At 43.0% G+C, this 19491-nt stretch overlaps 1 protein-coding gene across 1 annotated transcript in view; it reads right to left on the bottom strand.

Annotated features, from left to right (window-relative positions):
• Positions 1-363: 363 nt before the first annotated feature.
• map1aa (microtubule-associated protein 1Aa) overlaps positions 364-19491 on the bottom strand; it is a gene marked incomplete at both ends in the record, with an annotated part of 38597 nt that continues 19469 nt past the window's right edge. The window contains 6 exons of the mRNA XM_083995311.1: positions 364-519; positions 2232-2458; positions 2579-5241; positions 5419-9749; positions 9863-10003; positions 10946-11028. Of these exons, the coding sequence (XP_083851437.1) occupies positions 364-519; positions 2232-2458; positions 2579-5241; positions 5419-9749; positions 9863-10003; positions 10946-11028 (7601 nt within the window). The remainder of the gene's footprint in view (positions 520-2231; positions 2459-2578; positions 5242-5418; positions 9750-9862; positions 10004-10945; positions 11029-19491) is intronic.

The raw sequence follows: 19491 nt of genomic DNA, 5'->3' as shown, positions 1-19491 counted from the left end.
TTGTCTTGGCTAATTAACAAAGACACTATTGTTTCAGAGGGGGCTGAGAAAAAGATAAAATACGGAAACTGTTCTTCCTTTTATGTGACTGAACTATAATAATAATTATTACAATTATAATGTAGTGGAGGAAAAACAGTTGTCAGAAAATTACCTTTGTAATACAAATGGTGATAGCCACAATAAGCTTATAAATGAATAAAAATCTAGAAAAAATAGACAGTTACCCAGACCTGTTTTTGCTTTCTGCCGAAAGGGTTGCAAAAAGCAAGGACAGGTTTGTATATCAGGCTATAGAGAAGAGCAATTAAAAACAGATCTACACTGGGGGAGACCAGGTGGAGGAAGGAGGAAACAAGGATCTTAAAACTCAATCTTGCAGGCAGGGAAAGACTCGTCCTGCATGACGACGGTGCTGCTGGAGGCCAGGACCATGATGTTGAGCTCCTGCTGCCTCTCATGTGTCTGCTGGTACCAGTCACGGGTCACCTCTGTGTCGTGGGTAGGGATCAGCGTCACCTGAGAGGGAGAGAAGAGATCAGGGAGTGTCATGACTGACAGCTAAGGGGGGGAGTGCAGGGAAGGTGGAAGTTTGTGAAGCTATTCAAGGCCAATATGAGGCTTCACCAGTGAGAGTTTAAAACACCTAGAGGAATATTGTCTATACTATCATTTTAGTACAATAGCAAACAAAAACCTATCCTGTCTAAGTCAGCTGAGGCATCACATAGGCTTCAGTTAACGTCAACTGTGGTATTTGTTCCCCATCACTTCTCTTATCTTTTAATGGCCAACATAAACAGGAGAAATGACTACAGGGAGAAAACCATTTCAAGACAGCAAGTAGATGAAAAATGTACTTGCACACTCTCAAATTTTAGGGGTAAAACGCCCCCATTTGACAGGAAAGTCATTCTCTCTTGAGCTTAATAGCTTGTTTTGCCTGCTTGTCCTGACTATCTTGAATCAGGCAATGTGTCTGATTGACAACTGTCTAGTGTCAGGTCTGCTTTTAAAATAAACGGTCGAGCAGTGCAGTGGTAATGTCCAAAATATCTTAGACTGTTTATTTTTGTAAAGAAATCTTCACAACAAGGAAAAAGTGTTTGTTTCTGTGGCGGGGAGAGCAGGCGCTCTGAGATCGTTTAGTAATGTCTTTCCAGGATGTTTCAGAGTTAGGCTGAGGTGAGTGATTACATGCAATAACACAAAGTTTATACTATTTATACTGTTCACTATATGAGTTCAGTGGTGTCACATAAGGATTCAAGTCATGTAGCATAGATTTTTGATTGTTTTTTGAGTGTTTGTTGTGGTTGAAAACATTGCCCCCATAGGTTAGCGTTGTTGCTATCCCTAGCGCCGTCTAGCCATGGTGTAACTCCCCCAACACTGGGTGACCATCAGGAAAACGATTTAGGGGTCAGGGTTAGAAAATTACCGGAATTCTCCTTTAAGTTTGCACTTAAAGCAGAAGTGAGTGGTCCGGTCGTTTTCGCTAATGCTGCGTTCCAGGCAGGCTTTTGAAATCGTAAATTACAGCTTCAAGTCACAACTTACGACTTTGTAGCGTTCCAGGCAACCCACTCGTGTTTTTCCGACCTGTTTTACCGGTGAAAGTCACTACAACGGCCACTCGTAACTTCCGACCGGTGAACTCGTACCAGATCGAACTGGTACCACTTCACGGTCGGAAAAATACGAGTTTCCTTGAACGCACCATAACAGTCCTCGTCCCTACGTCACCACATTCACGGCGTTCCTTGGCTGCACACACAGCCCTGCATGCCGTTCTCTCTCCTCATTGGATAAAAACTGTAGGATACGATAAATGTTTTCTCTTCGGCTCAGAGCAGAGCAGAGGGACTGAGAGACCCGTGTTTCAGTCCAAACACTCTATGTAAGTGATTGCTGTCGGAAGATATAACTATTTAAGACTTATATTAACACAAATATATCACTCACTTCTGCTTTAAGTCTGTTAATGTCTGTGAAAACAACTATAGCAACAGCAGCTCAAAAGAAATTGTGCTCTTTATGTGTGACCAGAGGTAAAAAAGCAAATAAAAGATGAAACCTTTAGTCACTTGACATTTTTGCAACTTTTGCCATATAAAAGTAGTCTATTTAAAACCAGGAGATACACATAAATGTGATTATTTTACAATGTAATGTACAATAATATACAAATTAACCCTTGTGTTGAGGTTAAGTAGATCTGGAAAAATTACCTGCAGGTTTGATCCCCACTGAGATTTCCCATCCAACAGTGCATCAAGGACTCCTCGGCTTGGCTCACCACTTGCTGCATCATTTCCGCTTACCACGTAGTATGCAGAGCGAATGCGCTTGAAAAACTCTTGGTCCACGTTCTTGGCACTACAGTGATTAGGAATGTAGGCCAGGTCCACATAAATAGGGAGGCCTGGAGCAGCTGCAGAGCCAGACTTCTGTGAACCTGAAGGGGGACGGGGAGACTGTCACCACATGCAAAGATATTCATCTTACAAAATCTCTTTTGTAATGTTAAATGTCAACTGGTATCTACAAAGCCTTGATTTTAGTATATTCCTCTTACCTGAACTGCTCTTGACACCATTAGTCAGCCCTTTGCCAGGGTTGTAGCTTGACCTGGAAATATCATCGTCTTTGGAGCCTTGTCCATCTGACAGACGAGACATACGTGAGCTCTTGTCTGCCTCCTTTTTCTTCAGTGAGGCACTGCGAGGGGACGATGTCTGTTTGATAGGCATGGGAGATTTTTTGCGCCTAGCTGGGGATGATGACTTTTTCCCTGAGGCTTTCTTCAGGCTCTTTGCTTTTGGCTCTTTTTTAATTGAGCCATTTTCCAAGGAGTTGGGATCCACCATGCAAACATCTGGGCGTGGGGGATGAGGGTGGGGGTCCATGATGGGTGCAGGAGGAGGATCATGGCTTCTCCTGGAGGAGTTGTGACTTCCTCCTCCTGTGGCAGATAATTTATCAACAGGCATGTATTCTGCATCCTCATCTGAGTCCATATTGCCTTCACCGGTGACCGAGGGATATTCCTCAGTGCCTGGGGGCACATCAGAGTCTGACTGAGAACCAAGAGACTCACTGACGGAGGTGGGGGGTGTGTCCTCTGTGGCCAGACCCAGCCCTGCCGACATGCCCCCAGCCTGCTGCACAGAGCTGCTGTCTCTGCTCTGAGAGTGGTGATGAGGTTGTTTGTGAGCCCTTCTCTTGACTGATAGCTCATGGTCGACACCCTCCTGCGATTGGTCACTTCTGTGTTCGTCCTCATCCTCATCGCTGGATAAGTGCCGCATAGAGGGGTTGATGAAGGAAGGTGAGAGGTCTTCTTTGCGCGGTCTATACTCAGAAGAAGAATATCCTGGAGATGTGCGACTGGTATAAGACGAGGTGGCCCCCATGGCTGCATCACCAGCAAAGTCTTGGTCACTGTCGTCGTCATCATCTTGCTCTCCTTGGCTGCACTCTTCTGCATAGAACGGTGAACGGAAGGGCTTGTCCGTTGCAGAGAGAGAAAGTGGACGGGCTGGGTGCTCTGGCTCCATCTCACACTCCTCTTCAAATTCATCATCATGACGATAATGAGGAGGAGAGTCTCCAGGCACCATCCCCATCTGGGGCTTTGGTATCTCCCACTCATAGGAGCCCCTGTAACCTGCTGCTCCCTCCCTGGACTCTACCTTGGCTGGGCCTGAAGCCGTACCACCGGCTGCTGCTCCAGCAGGGAGGGTCGAGCTCGCGCTGACCTCTGTGGGGCCGTTGGCTGTATCTGGCTTGCTGGCTTGGAGAGGCGAGGGCATGTAGGAGCCAAGAACATCAGGGAGTACACCACCTGTCTTCTCAGTGGCAGCAGGAGCAACAGGTTTGTCAGAAAATGAGAGACTACCTGCCAAGCCACTGGAAGGCGATCTCCTAGTCATCTCACGCATGTAAGCCTCCTCGTCTTCCTCCTCACTGCTGTCGCTCTCCTCAAAGTAATGCTTGCCTTCTATGTCTGGGCGTGGTGAGGAAGTGATACCAAACAGAGCAGCACTGGCTGCCTCTTTGTCCTTGGAGAGTTCTGCTTGAGAGAATGGTCCCGCTAAGGCCCCAAACCCAACAGCTGAGTCCAGTTTGGACCCTTCAGACCATTCGGGCTTATAGAAACAGTCAGATTGTGGACCTTTATCTGTCATTGCACCTAATGAGGTTGTATGCTCTTTCTTGTCTTCAGCAAAACCAGTTGATGAAAGTGAGGGGAATGATTTGACCTCTTCAAATGGACTGAGTGGTGAGAAACGTGCTAAACTCGAGCTGGACTCAGCTGTGGTTGTAGTGGTGATTTGTTTTTCAGACACTTCCAGATAGTCATCTTTGGGGCCGGCAGAGCTGGAGAAGGGTGAGTCCATGACCAGCGAGTGTTCTTCTTTAAAGGAGGAGTACTCAAAGAGAGGCTCAGCAGAGGCAGGCGTCTCCAGTTCCTCTCCAAACTGGCGGCTGGTGGAGAGTGAGCCTGAGGTGGAGGAGGAGTAGCTATAAGCTGAAGAGGAAGAGTACCCAGGGGCAGCCGTGGTTGTGTATTGAAAGCTTGTGTCCAGTGACTTCTTACTCAGAAGGTCTGGTGTCTTCTGTTTCTCAAAATCAGGATCAGCTTTGTCATTCTGGTAATAACTGTCTGATTTTATAGTGAAATCCTCTTTCCCTGTGTCTGAGGTTTGATGTGATAAAAATGAGTCTTTCTCACCACTTTCATATGAGTATTCAAACCCTGAGGAGTAGCCAGAGAAACCTGTAGCCCCTAAATCCATTGGCTTTCCACTGAAGGGTGAGGAGTCGATCTTAGGTTCATCTAGAGCCTTTGTTAGTGAGCTAGAGCTGCTTTCTTTTGTACTAGGCTTCCCTTGACTGTTGTAGCCATATCCAGCCATAGAAACCATAAATTCAGGCCGATTTGAGCCAAACATTTCACTGATTGGACTTTTTACTTCTTTTTCAGACTTATCTTTGGCACCTTTCTCCATATCAGAATCAAAAGCACCCTCATCCTCTTCTTCCTCCTCCTCCTCCTCTTCCTCATCATCCTCGTCATCCTCATCAACTACTTCATCATCATCATAGTCCTCCTCATCCCTTGCTGTTAGTTTTCTCATGTCAATCTCCAAACACGCTCCTTTCTCACTGAAGCCTGTAGCAGGAGGTTTGTCCACATCAAAAGCTGCCAGTGAAGAGTATGCCTGAAACTTAATGCTGTCAGATGGTCCTTTGAAAGAGAGAGTGTCTTTGTCTGATAAAGAAGTGGACAATGCTTCAGGTCTGTCAGACAGTTTTCGCATGTCAACCTCCAAACTCGCTCCTTTCTCGCTGAAGCTTGTAGCAGCAGGTTTGTCCACATCAAAAGCTGCCAGTGAAGAGTATGCCTGAGACTTTGCGCTGTCAGTTGGTCCTTTGAAAGAGGGAGTGTCTTTGTCTGATAAAGAAGTGGACAATGCCTCAGGTCGATCAGACACTGAAGGGAACCGGTTATCTGTGCTGTATTCAAGTATCTCCTTTTCTTTTACCTCTTTTTCAAATGGGGGTGTAGCAGAAGTGGTCTTGGAGTCAAGCCACGACAGGGTGGAAGACTCTTTTCCATAAGAGGTGCTAAATCCATCTTTCTCTGACATCTTGTCCATGGTTTTTCCTGGGGAGGGGGGCTCATGTTTCTGCAGATCCACTTCACTCTTTGCAATGTCCTTCTCCGTCTTATCTAAGGGCTCTTGATTATATGAATCGGAGTCCACTGAGCTTGTTTTGCTGTCATAAACGTCACCGTAAGAAAATGTTTTGCCATGTACATAGGGTGTGTCTTGTCTGATATACAAGGCCTTTTCTTTGCTCTCTTTCTCTGGGAAATTAGAAAGACTAAAATGAACACTTTTTTCTGCTTCAGTTTCCTCTGTGCTGTCATCTTTTGTGTCTACTTCGCTTTGATCTGTTGATAAGGGCTTCGTCACTGCTCCACTGCCAAACTCCTCATCTTTTTTATCGTCATCTTCATCCTCATCCTCATCTTCATCTGAGTACATCACTTGAGGTGTTGGTTTCACCTCTGTGGTAAAAGACACCTGTGTCTTCTCTGGTGCCTTGACCTCCGTTTCTTTAACTGCAGATTTTGACTCAAAGGTGAAGTCGTCATCCAAAAAGCAACCTTCTTTTGCCTCCATCAGTTTGGCCTTAACAGTGGGCTGTAAGTCCTTTTTGGCAAAATAGTCTTCTTCTTCTTCCTCTTCCTCTTCTTCTTCTTCGTCGACTTCCTCAGATTCCTCAGACACTTCAGATGCTTCAAATGCTGTCTTGTCACCTGGTAGACCAATGAAGGAGGTATTATCTGAAATGGTGACAGATTTGTCCATTTTCTGGAGGTCAGCTTTAGCATTGGTCACTTCTTCCTCTTTGTCTTCTGTCTTAAATGGTTTATCTTCTGTTGGAGAGTAGCCACTGCTTGTAGGCACAGACTGTGTGGGTGAGGCTAGTCTCATAGTGCTGTCATCTGGACTTACACATCTTTCCTCACTCTCTTGCCTGGAGTGTGACTCTAACCCAGGAGAGAAAGATGGAGGGGGTGAAAGAGGCTTTAAATCACCACCAGACTTAAATCCCTCTGGGCTGAAGAGAGCCTGGTTTTCTTTGACAGCCAGTGTGGGAGTGTGCTGCATAGTAGAAAAGGGAGGGGGTGAAAAGGTGTCAGAGGGAGATTTCTCCTTTTCCTGGAGCATTTTGGAGGCTGCGTGTTCGTAACTCTCTTGGAGTTTACCCAGAGGGATGTCAACGTTCGGGGTCTGGTCCTCATCTTCATCTTCCTCATCATCTTCTTCTTCATGGATTAATTTGGTCTTTGTGTCACTCTCCATTTCAGGAATTTGGGGTTGGTACTCATCAGAAGAAGGAGACTTGAAACACTTGTCATCCTCCAGAGAGGAGGTGGGTGAGATGGTTCCTGCTGAGTGGAGATAATCCTTCCCATGTGCGACCTCAGCACGCAGGGGGACACTGTTGATGGTGTCAAGCAGGAGAGAGTTTCTCCCAGCTTCCTCAGTCTGAGGTGCTGTAACTGAGGCAATCGACTGGTCTTCAGCTACAGATGTGGCAAAGGATGACAGTTTGTCATATTCTGTGATAGATGTTGCTGAGGAGATGTGCTCTTCCTCTGCAAGAGGAGCAGCAATGATGGCAGGATAATGTGCAAGCTCAGGCTCATGACCTCCCATGAATGCTTTGGGTTTGACACCTGCAACATCAGACACAGTGGAGCTTTTCATCTCTTTGATACCATGCATGGAATCAAAGGTACCAGGCACATCAGGAACAGAGATGTCATAGGTTCCCACATCGTAGCGCAGCTGAGGGATCCTGTCCTCTGTTTCCTCGTGGATTTCCTCATCAGAGATGGTCTGTTCAGTCTCAGAGTACCCAGGAATGGTCTCATCTTGGATGAAAGAGAACTGCTCTGAGGCAGATGCTACTACAGCTTGCCCAGAAAGGGCTGTGGAGGGTTTTGGTTCAGTTGGCGTGGTGTCCCACTCTTTTCCACTTTTTTCCTTTTTCATCTCCTCTGTTTTGTATTTCAGGACCTCATCATCTTCTGTTCCTTCTAGCTCGGCTTTTTCAATTACATCGCCCTCCTCCTCTGAGCTGTCGCTCTTCTTTGATCTGTTTTTTATGTCTTCCTTCATAGGGTATTTGTCATATTTCTCCATTTTCTCTTCTTCATACTTTTTGTCAAAGCCATCAGCTACATCCTTTTTAGTTGCTGCAGCCTGTTCTGTTGCACCCCTGTCTATGTTGTCCTCTTCCTGTTTGACAGGAGATTGTGGTGAGGCAGATTTTATCTCAGTGGCTGAGAATGTAACTTTTTCAAGAGGAGAAACCAAGGAAGAAGCTTTGGTATCTGTATATGCTGAATGCCCAGATAACACATCATTCTGGATAGATTCAGGCTTGGGTTTGGACAGCTCTTCTTGTTTTAGAGCCTCAAAGTCCTCGGTAAGGTCCTCAGGGGAGGATACAATGGACCTGTCAGCCAGAGCTGCTGCTGCAACCTCTTCAGAGATATTCTTTGGAGGTGGCATTTTCTCATTTGCTGCCTCTTTGACTGCTTTATTTTTGTCAACCTTCGGCTTAGCCTGTGTCTTGGCCTTGTGCAGAGTTTTTCTCACCTCTGGAGTAAGTGGCTTCAGGTCGGGTTTGGTGATTTTTCTCAGCTCAGGTTTACTTGAGTCTTTCTTTTTATCCTCTTTGCCTTTGCTTTCTTTTTTTTCTTCTTTTCTTATGTTTTCATCTTTCTTTATTTTCTCTTTCTTTATTTCTTTCTTCTCTTTGTCTTTCTTTTCATCCATCTTGGATGCCTTTTCTTGCTTGACAGTTTTTTCCTTGGATATTTTCTTTTTCTCTGTCTTATTTGCCACAGGGGCCACCTCACTGTTTTTCTGTTGTTTAGTGGCTTTTAGACTTTCACTTTTGAGCTTTTTCACTTCTTTCTTTTCGACTTTATTTTCTTTATTGATGTCACTTTTGGACTCTTCCTCCTGTCCACCAGCTTCTTTCTTGGTTGTTTTAGAGTGTGGTTTGGGGGAAGATTTGAGACTCTCTTTGCTGTCAGTTCTTGATCTCATTTTAGTCTGTTTGATGATGGGAGGTGGTGCACCAGATGATATGTCTTTTTGGGTAGCCACTGGGTATCGCAGATAGTCCAGGTGTTTCAGTTTTTCAAGGCCCTCGAAGATTTTATTCTGGGGTGCATTTCCGGGGAACAGCACCCTGACTATCTTTTCTGAAGGTCGATGAGGAATCCAAACAATGAGAGCAGTCACTGATGTCAAATAGGGAACAGATATTTCTCCTTCTTTTCCATTAGGCATTGTAATGCCAGTCTTGGCTTTGCTGTTTCCAGCCCATTTCTGCATTAGAAACTGCATCTCTTTGCTTTCTTTAACAGGGTTTAAGACATACATGTCTAACTTTCCCACACCGAGTTTGTGGAACAATGTGATAGGTTCAATGGTATTGCTAACTACCCTGTGAAGAGGCTCTGGAGTGATCCCAAGCTTGTTGAGGTACTGCAATGTAAGAGATGCCTCCTCAATGCTTCGCTTCACTTTCAGTGTGGACTCTGGCATCCGAAGCTTCTCAGGGACGTTGAAGAACACAATCCCAAGCTCAGGAGAGATCAGGTTCTTCATCCAGTCGCCGTTGCTGCTGGAGCCAGATCCTTGGTTACGCTCTTCCTCTTGCTCAGCAATCTTTCTCTGGAACAACCCATTGATACCAGGAAGGTTATCAGCCCCAATATGGGTAAGCAGAACAGAGTCGATCCTGTCCAGGTGGCGAACGAGCTTCCAAAAGCACGCCTTCCTATCAGACCCCCCGTCCACCAGAATGTTGAAGCCATTGACAGCAAACAAAGCAGAGTCTCCCCTACCTCCAGGGAAGATGTAGCAGCAAGGTTTGGACAGCTTCAGAAAGCCTCCAGAGGTTGGGGGCTCCAGAAGATCAAAGGGTGATGGCACATCCACCGTCTCTGAGACATACTCGGTGAACTCTGTGACTCCGTCCATGTCAGGCAGGTGCGGTTCAGGGTTCAAACGGTATTCCAGAAGATTTTGGAGTGGCTGCTGCTCCTGGCTTTGGCCTAGGGAGCTCCAGCCCCCGTCTCCCTGACAGAAAACTGTAAGCCTAGACGGCTGCTCTGAAGAGGCTCTGGAGAGGACTTCTGTTATCTGGGAATGCAGTAAAAGAGGAAAAAGTGAGGCAGCACTTTAAAATGAATGTGCTGTGATCCATACACATCCACTGTAACAAAGCACTTGGAGAGAAAGCGAGTTCTGCTCACTTGAGGGTTGGAGATTATTTCAGAAAAGTGTTGCCATGTGAACGCTCCACCTTGCAGTAGGATGTCACCTCCTTGCTCAGAGCTCTGGCCACTCAGTATCAGCAGCTTATTCCCAGCAAGGTCAGTGATCAGAGACCGGATCTACAAAGATAGAATGACAATTTCAAACATTAATGCTTTTAATATCAACATGAGAACCAATATTTCAAATAGTGCAGGTGAAGGTGGCTAGTATGCTTCCCCAAAGAACAAAGTTCACATAGAGTCTAGATTTTCTCTCATAAATTGTAAATACACTGGGATGCAATATTTCTACAATAATTTAAGTGTTACTGTATTGCAATTGAGAGATGCTTAGTTTATCCCATAATCAGTGTCATTTAGGCAACAGTGTTAACAACTCCTGTAAATGATAAAGGATTAAAAACAAAATTTTTAAAGAATTTAAAACATACTAAAAATATAACAGAATGAGTATAAGATGAAAGGTGAGACATTAATTCTGAAGAGCTACTCATACACCAAATATAAAACCAACAGTCTAAAATCTATCCAGGGAGGTGAAAGGTGTTATTTTCTTTGCAAATGATATCAGTATGACTGCCAAAAGTGATGTCCACAACCATCTTACAGAAAAATTCAGACACACAAAATCCAACTGCCTTTCCATGTATAGGCTACTTATGTAGAGTTAATTATATTGAAGACTACAAGACTAATTTACTACAAAATTATCCATTTAGCATTTTACCAGTGGTCAAAAGCCAAATTTCTACCAGACTAATAGTCACACTGATGGACATTAATGTATATGTAGAATATTAAATAGCTGTCTGTGTCTCATATTGTGGGTCTGAAGCTGAGGGTGACAAAGCATTTTCCTTTTAATCATCAAGAGAGACTTGGACTGCCCAGTGCCCACTGGGGCTAAGTGGTGAACAGCAGGAGCTGTTTCATTCCTCATCAGTGAATTCGAGTGTTGTGCAGTCTAAACAATTAGGGCCAAAACTCCTCAGCATGATTTTAAATAAGAAAAACAGAACAATTTCCACCACCCTGTTGTGTTGTCTGAGAGTGACTCACCTCTGAAACAGCGGTCTCTTCCGATGGGTTCACCAACACCACTGTCTCAAGGACATCACTCTGATACTGGAGAATCCGTTGGCCTTTGGGAAATGGAGACAAAAACAAGAAAAAACTTTAGCTACAGCAAGGTGGCAGATTACCAGAAAGGGATGGAAAGCAAATGACAATGTCACAGAGCTCGAGCTCATGCTGGATCTATAACGTTCCTGCTGACAGACTGAGAACATCAGCATCAAGTGTTGGTCAGAATCAAAGACTGTACTGACAGCATGTAAACAAGGGTCCTTGTTTACAAGCTACCTGTCGGACATTTTGGTGTGTGCAGAGAGTATCATGAACTGGAAAGGACAAGTACGTCATTAAGAGTGAGGGAATGCACCTATGAGACTGAATGGGCCTTGTACTAACATCAGCATGCTATAACATGCTCACAATGATGATAGTGACTTTGATTTTTTTTTTTTTTGCCTTTGACCATGTTCGCCATATTATTTTTATGTAGGGTCCTAACATTTACCTAATTAGCAATTAACAGAAAGTACAGTTGAAGCTGATGGGAATGTCACAACCCAAAGTACAGCTCAAACTGATAACAGACAAAATATTTGTGATCAGTTCCTTTAGTGCAGTTCTTCCTATGAAAACAATCTAGGCAATATTGATGTAATCAACATGGACAACCCATGAGTTGACTAAAATTAGACAACATGACCACTACCGACTATGAAAGGGGAAAGTGAGGAACGTAAAAATGGATTTTATCAACCAGCCTACACCACTCGAATGGCTTGATACATCCTCCCTGATAAGCTATCTGTAATGACGCTGCCGCTGTTTTTAACACAGCAGAGCATTTTCCATGAATGAAAATTGATTGAGTTGAATTTGAAGAACTGTTTGCAAGTATAAAAACAGTGTATGATAAGACAGTCAGCTACCAGAAATCAAACACCTTGCACATGCACATGGTTGTGCAGTGTCCAACCCCGCCCAGCTTCTCCCTCGCTCTCTTGCCACCTCCACTGACACTGACTAAAGCCCCCAACGAGTTTAATCCCGCAAACACACTCTTTTCAAATAATCACACAATAGCGCAAGAAAAAAAAGAGATCCTAAAGCCAAAAGCCTCATTGGCTGTTGCTATGGGGACGGCTCTCTAGCTGTTTTTGCTGCTAGCCGAGTTACACTGACCCAGTCTTGGCTGAGGGAGACGCATTGCAGCATTTCTGCAAGAGGGAGGGGAGGCTCATACTGCATGACAGTATGCACGCAGCATCACACAGTGTAAGAGGTGAATTCGAATGCCAGAGCATCAGCAGCAGCAGCAGCAGCAGCGTTATACTTATAAGCATGCAACCGCTTCATCAGGAGATTCTATATTTAGCAGGAGAGATGTTGTTGGCTCTTCCTCCACCCCAGGAACATGAAGGAGCTGTCACAGGGCGGTTATCTTTCCTTTCACTTCGAGTACACGGAGGCAAGGGCAATGAGGGGTGAAGAATAAATTAAGTGCTTAGCGAGGGGATGACATGCCTTCATATTCAAGGGTTACATGTTAGGTCAAATAACCTTACATTCATAAACAATGCGGGAATATAGAAGACACTAGCAGCCCTGTCACTAAACAATATAACCGTTTTGTCCAGCCGGCGAGTCAGGACCAGGAGCCGGTATTTGCAGACTAACAGCCAACATTGGATCAGCAGCATGTGTAATTAGTAAACACTCTGTGGCACAGTTTGTTTCACTGTCACATTCTGCTCTGAAAAAAAAACAATTAAATCTGAATTTACTCAGCTGCTCATGGTTGTGCTTCTGTTGAACCCAGGGGACCAAAGCAGAGGTGTTAACTGTTTGCAGCACCAACACTATATTTTTTTTAAAATCTGTTTTAGGTTTTGGTGACATCTTGTACATCCTGATGCTGTCAACCACTCTGCTTTTAGGGTCATTACGGCAACCTGTATGTTAAGGCTGGATGTTCCTCGCTCTCTTAAAGTCATGATTTGCACATGTATCTACTCCTAAAACCATGCCATCATAACATGCCATCAAATCCTGTGTCCACGGCTGGACCACATGACACCAGGACTAAAGGCCGCGTCTTAATCTTTGATATCTTCCATTATGTACCTGTTGAATTGATTCTTGTAATTACAGCATTGATTCATTGTGTATATGTTTGTTTAAATGTGATGCCCTTTTTTAATTCTACTTGACATCATTAAATGATGGCTTTACTCTTAATGAGCTTTATGTTTAAATAAAGACAGATTATCTAGCGCTGAGCTCTGGCTCACAGCTTTTCTCATGTCCTTTTCTTAGACATTTTTCATTTTGTACTGTATGTGGGTGAAAACTACAACTGGTTGGTGCATTTCTCCTGCCTACTCCATCGACACAATTACTGAATTCTATGTCTTCAGTCCAATCAACAGAGAGCTGATGCAAGCTAATGTTAAGCTGATTGGATGTCAGTTATTTTGAGCTAGTTACTGTATGTTTGCTGATGTTCAGCGCAGAATGGAGAGGGAACTCTCCAAGCTGGCTGTATTTAAGGCCAGTGATGTTGAACAGAGCAATAATTGTGATGATTAAAAACTTTTGGTGGTAGTCCACCTAAATTATCTCCCTCTGGCATTCATTTCAGAGACAGCTGAGTGAGCAAAGGTGGGCCTGACGTTTACAGCATCTGTCATCATCATAGTGTCTGTCATGGCATTAGACTGAGGCAGAGGAGGATCTGAAAGACTGAGTGGACCATGCTGGACAGAGGATGCAATCAATTCTATGACCTTGACACTCTTTCACAAGAATGGAGAACAGGTACTGCATGAATGGTTCCTCCTCACATTTGCATCGCTTTGTGGTACACTTCTGACAACACATCCTCTACTTTTATGATATACACACATGGTGTTACCTGAGACAAGCAGAGTAAAACCAGGCTTGGTTACCTGCACTAATAAGGACAGTCAGTGCCTTAGTTCTCTGCAAAACCAATGTTAGAATACTCTAAACCAGTCAATGTGGCAGTATTTGATGATTTATCACCACAAGGATGTGATACACCACCTCCAGTACAAACTACAACTGAGCACTGATTTCCTGATTAAAAAACTGATAATTGCCTTAACAACTAATTATACAGAGAACAGAGAACATCAGAGTGAAGTCTGTGATCACCTGTTGAGTCAGACCAACATTTCAACACCCAAAGATATTTATGTTACAGCAAATTGTTGTCCATGCCGTACTTTGTTGATACTTTTAACCACCAAGTCTCTGTTTTCAGTTTCAGAGATCTTTTTAACACTTTCTTCCCGAATAAGCAAAAACAGTCACATCACCTAATTTCAGCAGATGGAACTTCCAGTATTCCAGTATTATGCACTGAAATTATGCACAGACACTGTGTTATGCACAGTAAATAACTCTGTGTATTTGTTCTGTTTCACTGAGCTTCACAGAATAAGGAGCAGAAGCCTTCATCTTGAAAATCTCAGTGAGATAGTGGGCGGGCATTCACAGCATTAAAGAATAAATGGAAAGCAGAGCACGAGCCTACGCACTTGTGTTCCCAGTGTATGGGAAACGGTTTGCATCCACTGCTGTCCAAGCCGCCCGCTCACCGCCGAGCAGCTTCACATGCTTAAACGCCGGCTGAGGCCGAGAGATAAGTCAGCTGTGTGCTCGGGTTCATTCGTGAAAGTAGACCATGTCCCATATGTGTCACTTTGTGTGACTCCACATGGCATGATTCTGCTACTGCTGCACCACAGTGGTTAAAAATAAAACTAAAGGAAAATGTTGCCCTTGGCACCTCAGTAGTTCCACAGCAAAGAAAACACAGGAAGAAGAAGCAGTTGATAAAAAATGGTTGCATATGAAAAAAATATAGAAATATAACTTAATACTGTAACTGTATCTCACACAACACAGCTTCTTGTTCTCAGCTGTGGATCCAGCTCCAGCAGGAGTCCAGACTAATCTTTAACGCCAACGTGTTTGTATAAATTTTCAAAGTGAGCAGTAGCAAATTGGATCGAGCTCTCAGAGACATTTAAACAGACTAATGAGCTCCTGCTTATTTTGTCCGTCGGTTAGGTTTCCCGCTGATGGTTTCTTTTGTTTACGACCTGTAACCCGACTCATTTTGACTGGCAGCATGATGAATGATACAGTTTCTCTATAACCGAAGCTATAAGCTGTTTATGACTGGTCAGAGTCATTGCAAGGGTTATTAGTCACAGTGGAGACAAATGAATGTGAACATAATCAGCGGCACTGTTAAACCACGCTGTAATTATTACCACATAAAGTGTGGGAACAATTAACACTCGAATGAAAGTCTCACATATTTTAACATTGTCAGACATTATTGTTCAGCTAAATTGTGTTAAAGTTAATAACAAGTTGTTGGTCTGAAAAGTGGCTTTATCCAATACTATCTAATAGATGATATTTGATATGATGAGAGCATCTGTAAATCACTGATCTGTCGTGAGTTCACAGAAGTAATACTGCATTAAACATTAAAGTGAATCACGACTCCAACAGCAGAGAGTTGTAAAAAAGCACTCCAGTGCGTGTCCTCTGAGGGGTCTAACTGACACGCAGGTGATTTGTTCCTGCTGCTTTCACTGTTACACTGATGCAGCTTTCAGGTGGGCCTTGAGGGAAATAATCAAAGGGCTGAAATTAGAGCCTGTGGTGCAGCAGCACGGGGTTAAAAGCTACATGACTATGCAACTGCTGGATCACACAAGGCTCCTGTTTCACAGCACTACAATAATCTACTGATGTACAGTCAAATTTATTTTCTTTTTTTTTCTCTTTTCTTTATTTCTTTTTTAACCGTCCACATTGTTTACATATCTTAATTGGGAGTTATTCCATATTGTTTTATATTTTATTGTGTTCTGTAAGCGTCTTTGAGCACTTGTAAAAGCGTGTTATAAATAAAATGTATTATTTATTATTATATTATAACTGAGGGTATTCAACACAGAAACTCTTCAACATTTACAGTGAACTCCAGAAGTCAGAGACCATGGCTATTGGTATTGGACCCCACTGTATTTTTTTGGTATGAATTGGAAATGACCCCAAATGTTCTACTCTATTACTGTAAATCATCATCATAACTGAGTGTGGTCCTGATTTACAGGTTTAGGTTAATGAAGCATTTGTACTGGAAAACTAGAAAGTTGCAGGATCTCATCTGATCTGGTATCACGATCACTTTTAGAGGCGTGGGCAGAAGCGTATCTGCAAGTAAAAGTTTTATACAGCCAACGTTAAGTGACACTTCCAACACTCTGACAGAGTGTTGAAAAAGACTGAACTCCTCCTGGCTGAATCGCCCGCACAAAAACTTTAAGGAAACACTGTGTTAAAAATATAGTAAAAAATAAAGTAGGCTGTTTTTACCAGCGTCTCATTAATCAGCCCACATGAGCTTAGTTTTCTGATCTGCAGCCCCCAGTCTGGTTAGGTTTATGCATGAAACGAATTAGTCACATGCATAAATGTACAGTTGTATAGACTGTTATAATATTAATATCACACATTCTTGCTGAGCCTATTTATGGTCAGCATTTACACATGTGTTAGTGTTGCTGTAATATGATGATATAACTGTCACATTATATAAATATAGTACAACACTTCCAGCGCACACTAGAGCATATAGACAAGATTTATTATCAAAAGTTAAAAACAGAAGGGGCAAACAACGTGTTTCACATGTTGCTTCATCAGATTCGCTCTTGATTGTCATCAGGTATGTGCTTAAAAAGACCAGCGGGCAGCTAGAAGAAGCACTTAGTTGCTGTGCACATGACTTACAGACTTTTTAATATAAATATATTACTCATTCCTATGGTTCTTAAATACTGAAATGACTAGAAATGCCCATCGCTGATCTTCACTTCTGTAGTTAAATGATCATCAGTGTTTCCCGTTGCTTAACCAATGTAACTAATTTAATCCAACTTTTGATTGATGATGTCACGCGTGAGTCATTCTCACTCATGACACATCACTGTAGATGATCAGTGTGAGATGGTAACATGAGGACAGATACAGATGAGAGTGTTACAGCTCACAGCATGAGCAAGCTCAAACTAAGCTGGCTTCAGCAAACATTCAGACCAGCCTGGACAGTGTCATTAATACCTCATTCATATGTGGTATCATAAATTATAAAATGAGATTATTTCATTTATTCTACTAAATCTCTTAGCAGAAACCAGCCTGTATTACCAACTGATCTTCTCACCAGCACATATACACTACACAGCAGAATCCAATTTCAGATATCACTCCGTGTTACCTCAACAGCTGAATGTGGATTGCACCATGTGTTGTACTCTTTATAGTTCCTTTCTCAAAAAAAAGCTACGTAACATCACGAGACAGCTGGACACTGTGGATTTAGCATGCATAGCTCACACTGGAGGAAACAGTGGGGACTATTTTCAGTGGTGGATTAATACATGTTTTATGTGCTGGTGTGTATTTTTGGCAGCAGGATCCTGTGTGTGTGCACAAGGTGATGAAGGGGGGTGTAACGACCTGCAACAGTGGTGCTCACTGATGTGTTTTAATCGTTTTTGGAAACAGTGGAGCTCTGTGGCTCCATGTGACACATCAAGACAAACCACTGTTGGTGTGTTTGTTGGAGATTTACTTAGATTTATTTATACAGATTTATTTTTAAAGCACACATACGTATGTGTTCTTGTGATTGATGAAGTGTTGCTAATAGTTGTGGCATGCAGCAGAAATGGCAAAGGACAAAAGGGGTTATTTTGACTAAAATGTGTTGTGTCTATTTGACACAAAATGGGCTTTTTACAATTATATTCAGCTATCAGTTTTTCCCAATTCTTGTTATTATCTCGGCCTTTAAAAATCCACTACCTGTTGACTTATTGTCGAGGGAAAGCTCTAGAAAAAACAGTTTGCTCTTCTGATTTTTAAACAAAACCAGGAAGTTCAGAAATGGAGGATTCACAACCAATGTGAGGTTGCAGAGTTGTGTCTCGTCCTTCAAGAACGATCGCACCAGAGCAAGACACCAGTCAGTCTGGAGCCACACCTCCACCAAGCCAGAAAACCACTATCACTGTTGCTGGGCATCCACCGAACCCACCCCCTTTATTCTGCCTGATCCTGCTGAGCTCAGCACTCTTCCTCACACACCCCGGGGCATCATGGGAGTTCACAGAGCGAGTGTGTGTGTGTGTGTGTTTGCATGTGTGTGTGTGTGTGTGTGTGTGTGTGTAGGGGGAGAAGCTAATAGTACAAAGAACTAAATCTGATCTCATTCAGTCAGTTTTGGATGTAGTGGGTCGAGCTCCGTCACACACAGTGAAAACGTTAGAACGGATGACCTGAGCCGCTCGGCTCCGTTCTCCTGCTCCGGCTGTGTGAAAGATGAAACCTGCTCAAGGACGTTTCAATGGCAGCTTCCACATCCAACCAACGCTCACTAACTGAGCAATCTTACCACAAAATGTAAAGCTGCAACAAGCAATTGTTTTTGTCATTGCAACCAGCTGATTAACTACTTAGTCCTGTTGTTTTGTCTTTGGATTAGTCCTTTTTTTGTAATGGTTTCATTTGTATTTTTTCATTTTTGCCTTAAAATATCAGGATTATTAAAATATTGTCAAGTGACTGATTAATAGATGAATTGTTCCAGCTGTAGAGAGGTCATCACCTTGTGCCTCTGGAATAATTTTTCAACAGTACAATGTCTAAATACTATAAAAGTTGTAACACTGAAATGTTAGTTTTTTTTGTCTTATAATCTTATATGACTGAAACTAATGATTAACACAGTGGTTCTCAACCTGTGGATTGACTGATGGGCCATGACAGCATTGCAAATAGGCTGACAATGTTATTTTTTAAGGCCCACCAGTGTGAAAGGACCAATGATGGCAACTTTTACACCACAGCCACACCACATCATAAACTTGTTTGTTTGCTATCTTGGTCTGATTGTGCGGTAAAAAATGAATCCATGGCAGAAACATGAGTATCAAAGTGGAGAGCTGGTTAGTTATTAGAGTCAACTCAAGACAGAGGCAGATGGAGAATCGACAAGAAAACTCACCACCTGAAACAAACATGTTTCCACTGGTTTCAATCATTCAAATGAAACGTGTTTGAGAAGGTTTTATGTGGGCTCATATGTGGTGGAAAAGGTTGGGAACCACTGGGTTATTATTTGCAGATTAATTTTCCATCTAAAAGCGCCTTGCTTCATTAACTAACTGCTACAGTAAACTTCAAATTGGACTGTACAATTAATCGCAATAATCAAAATCGCCATATGGCCAAGTGCAACATCCATAAAGGCTCCATGTGTTTTCAGTGAAAATTAAACTACAATACCAGCATCTGCCCATCTAATCACAATATGATGGTTGTTTTTTTGCATTATGGTGTATCCCAAACATAAATGTTGCTGTTAACCACTGAGCTCCACAAAACATAGGCTAACGTTTCCACGATGTAAATAAACCATA

This window comes from Trachurus trachurus (assembly GCF_905171665.1).
Source record: "Trachurus trachurus genome assembly, chromosome: 3".
NCBI lineage: Eukaryota > Metazoa > Chordata > Actinopteri > Carangiformes > Carangidae > Trachurus > Trachurus trachurus.
The sequence above is the reverse complement of the archived record's forward strand: the minus strand, read 5'-3'. Positions and strand labels throughout refer to the sequence as shown.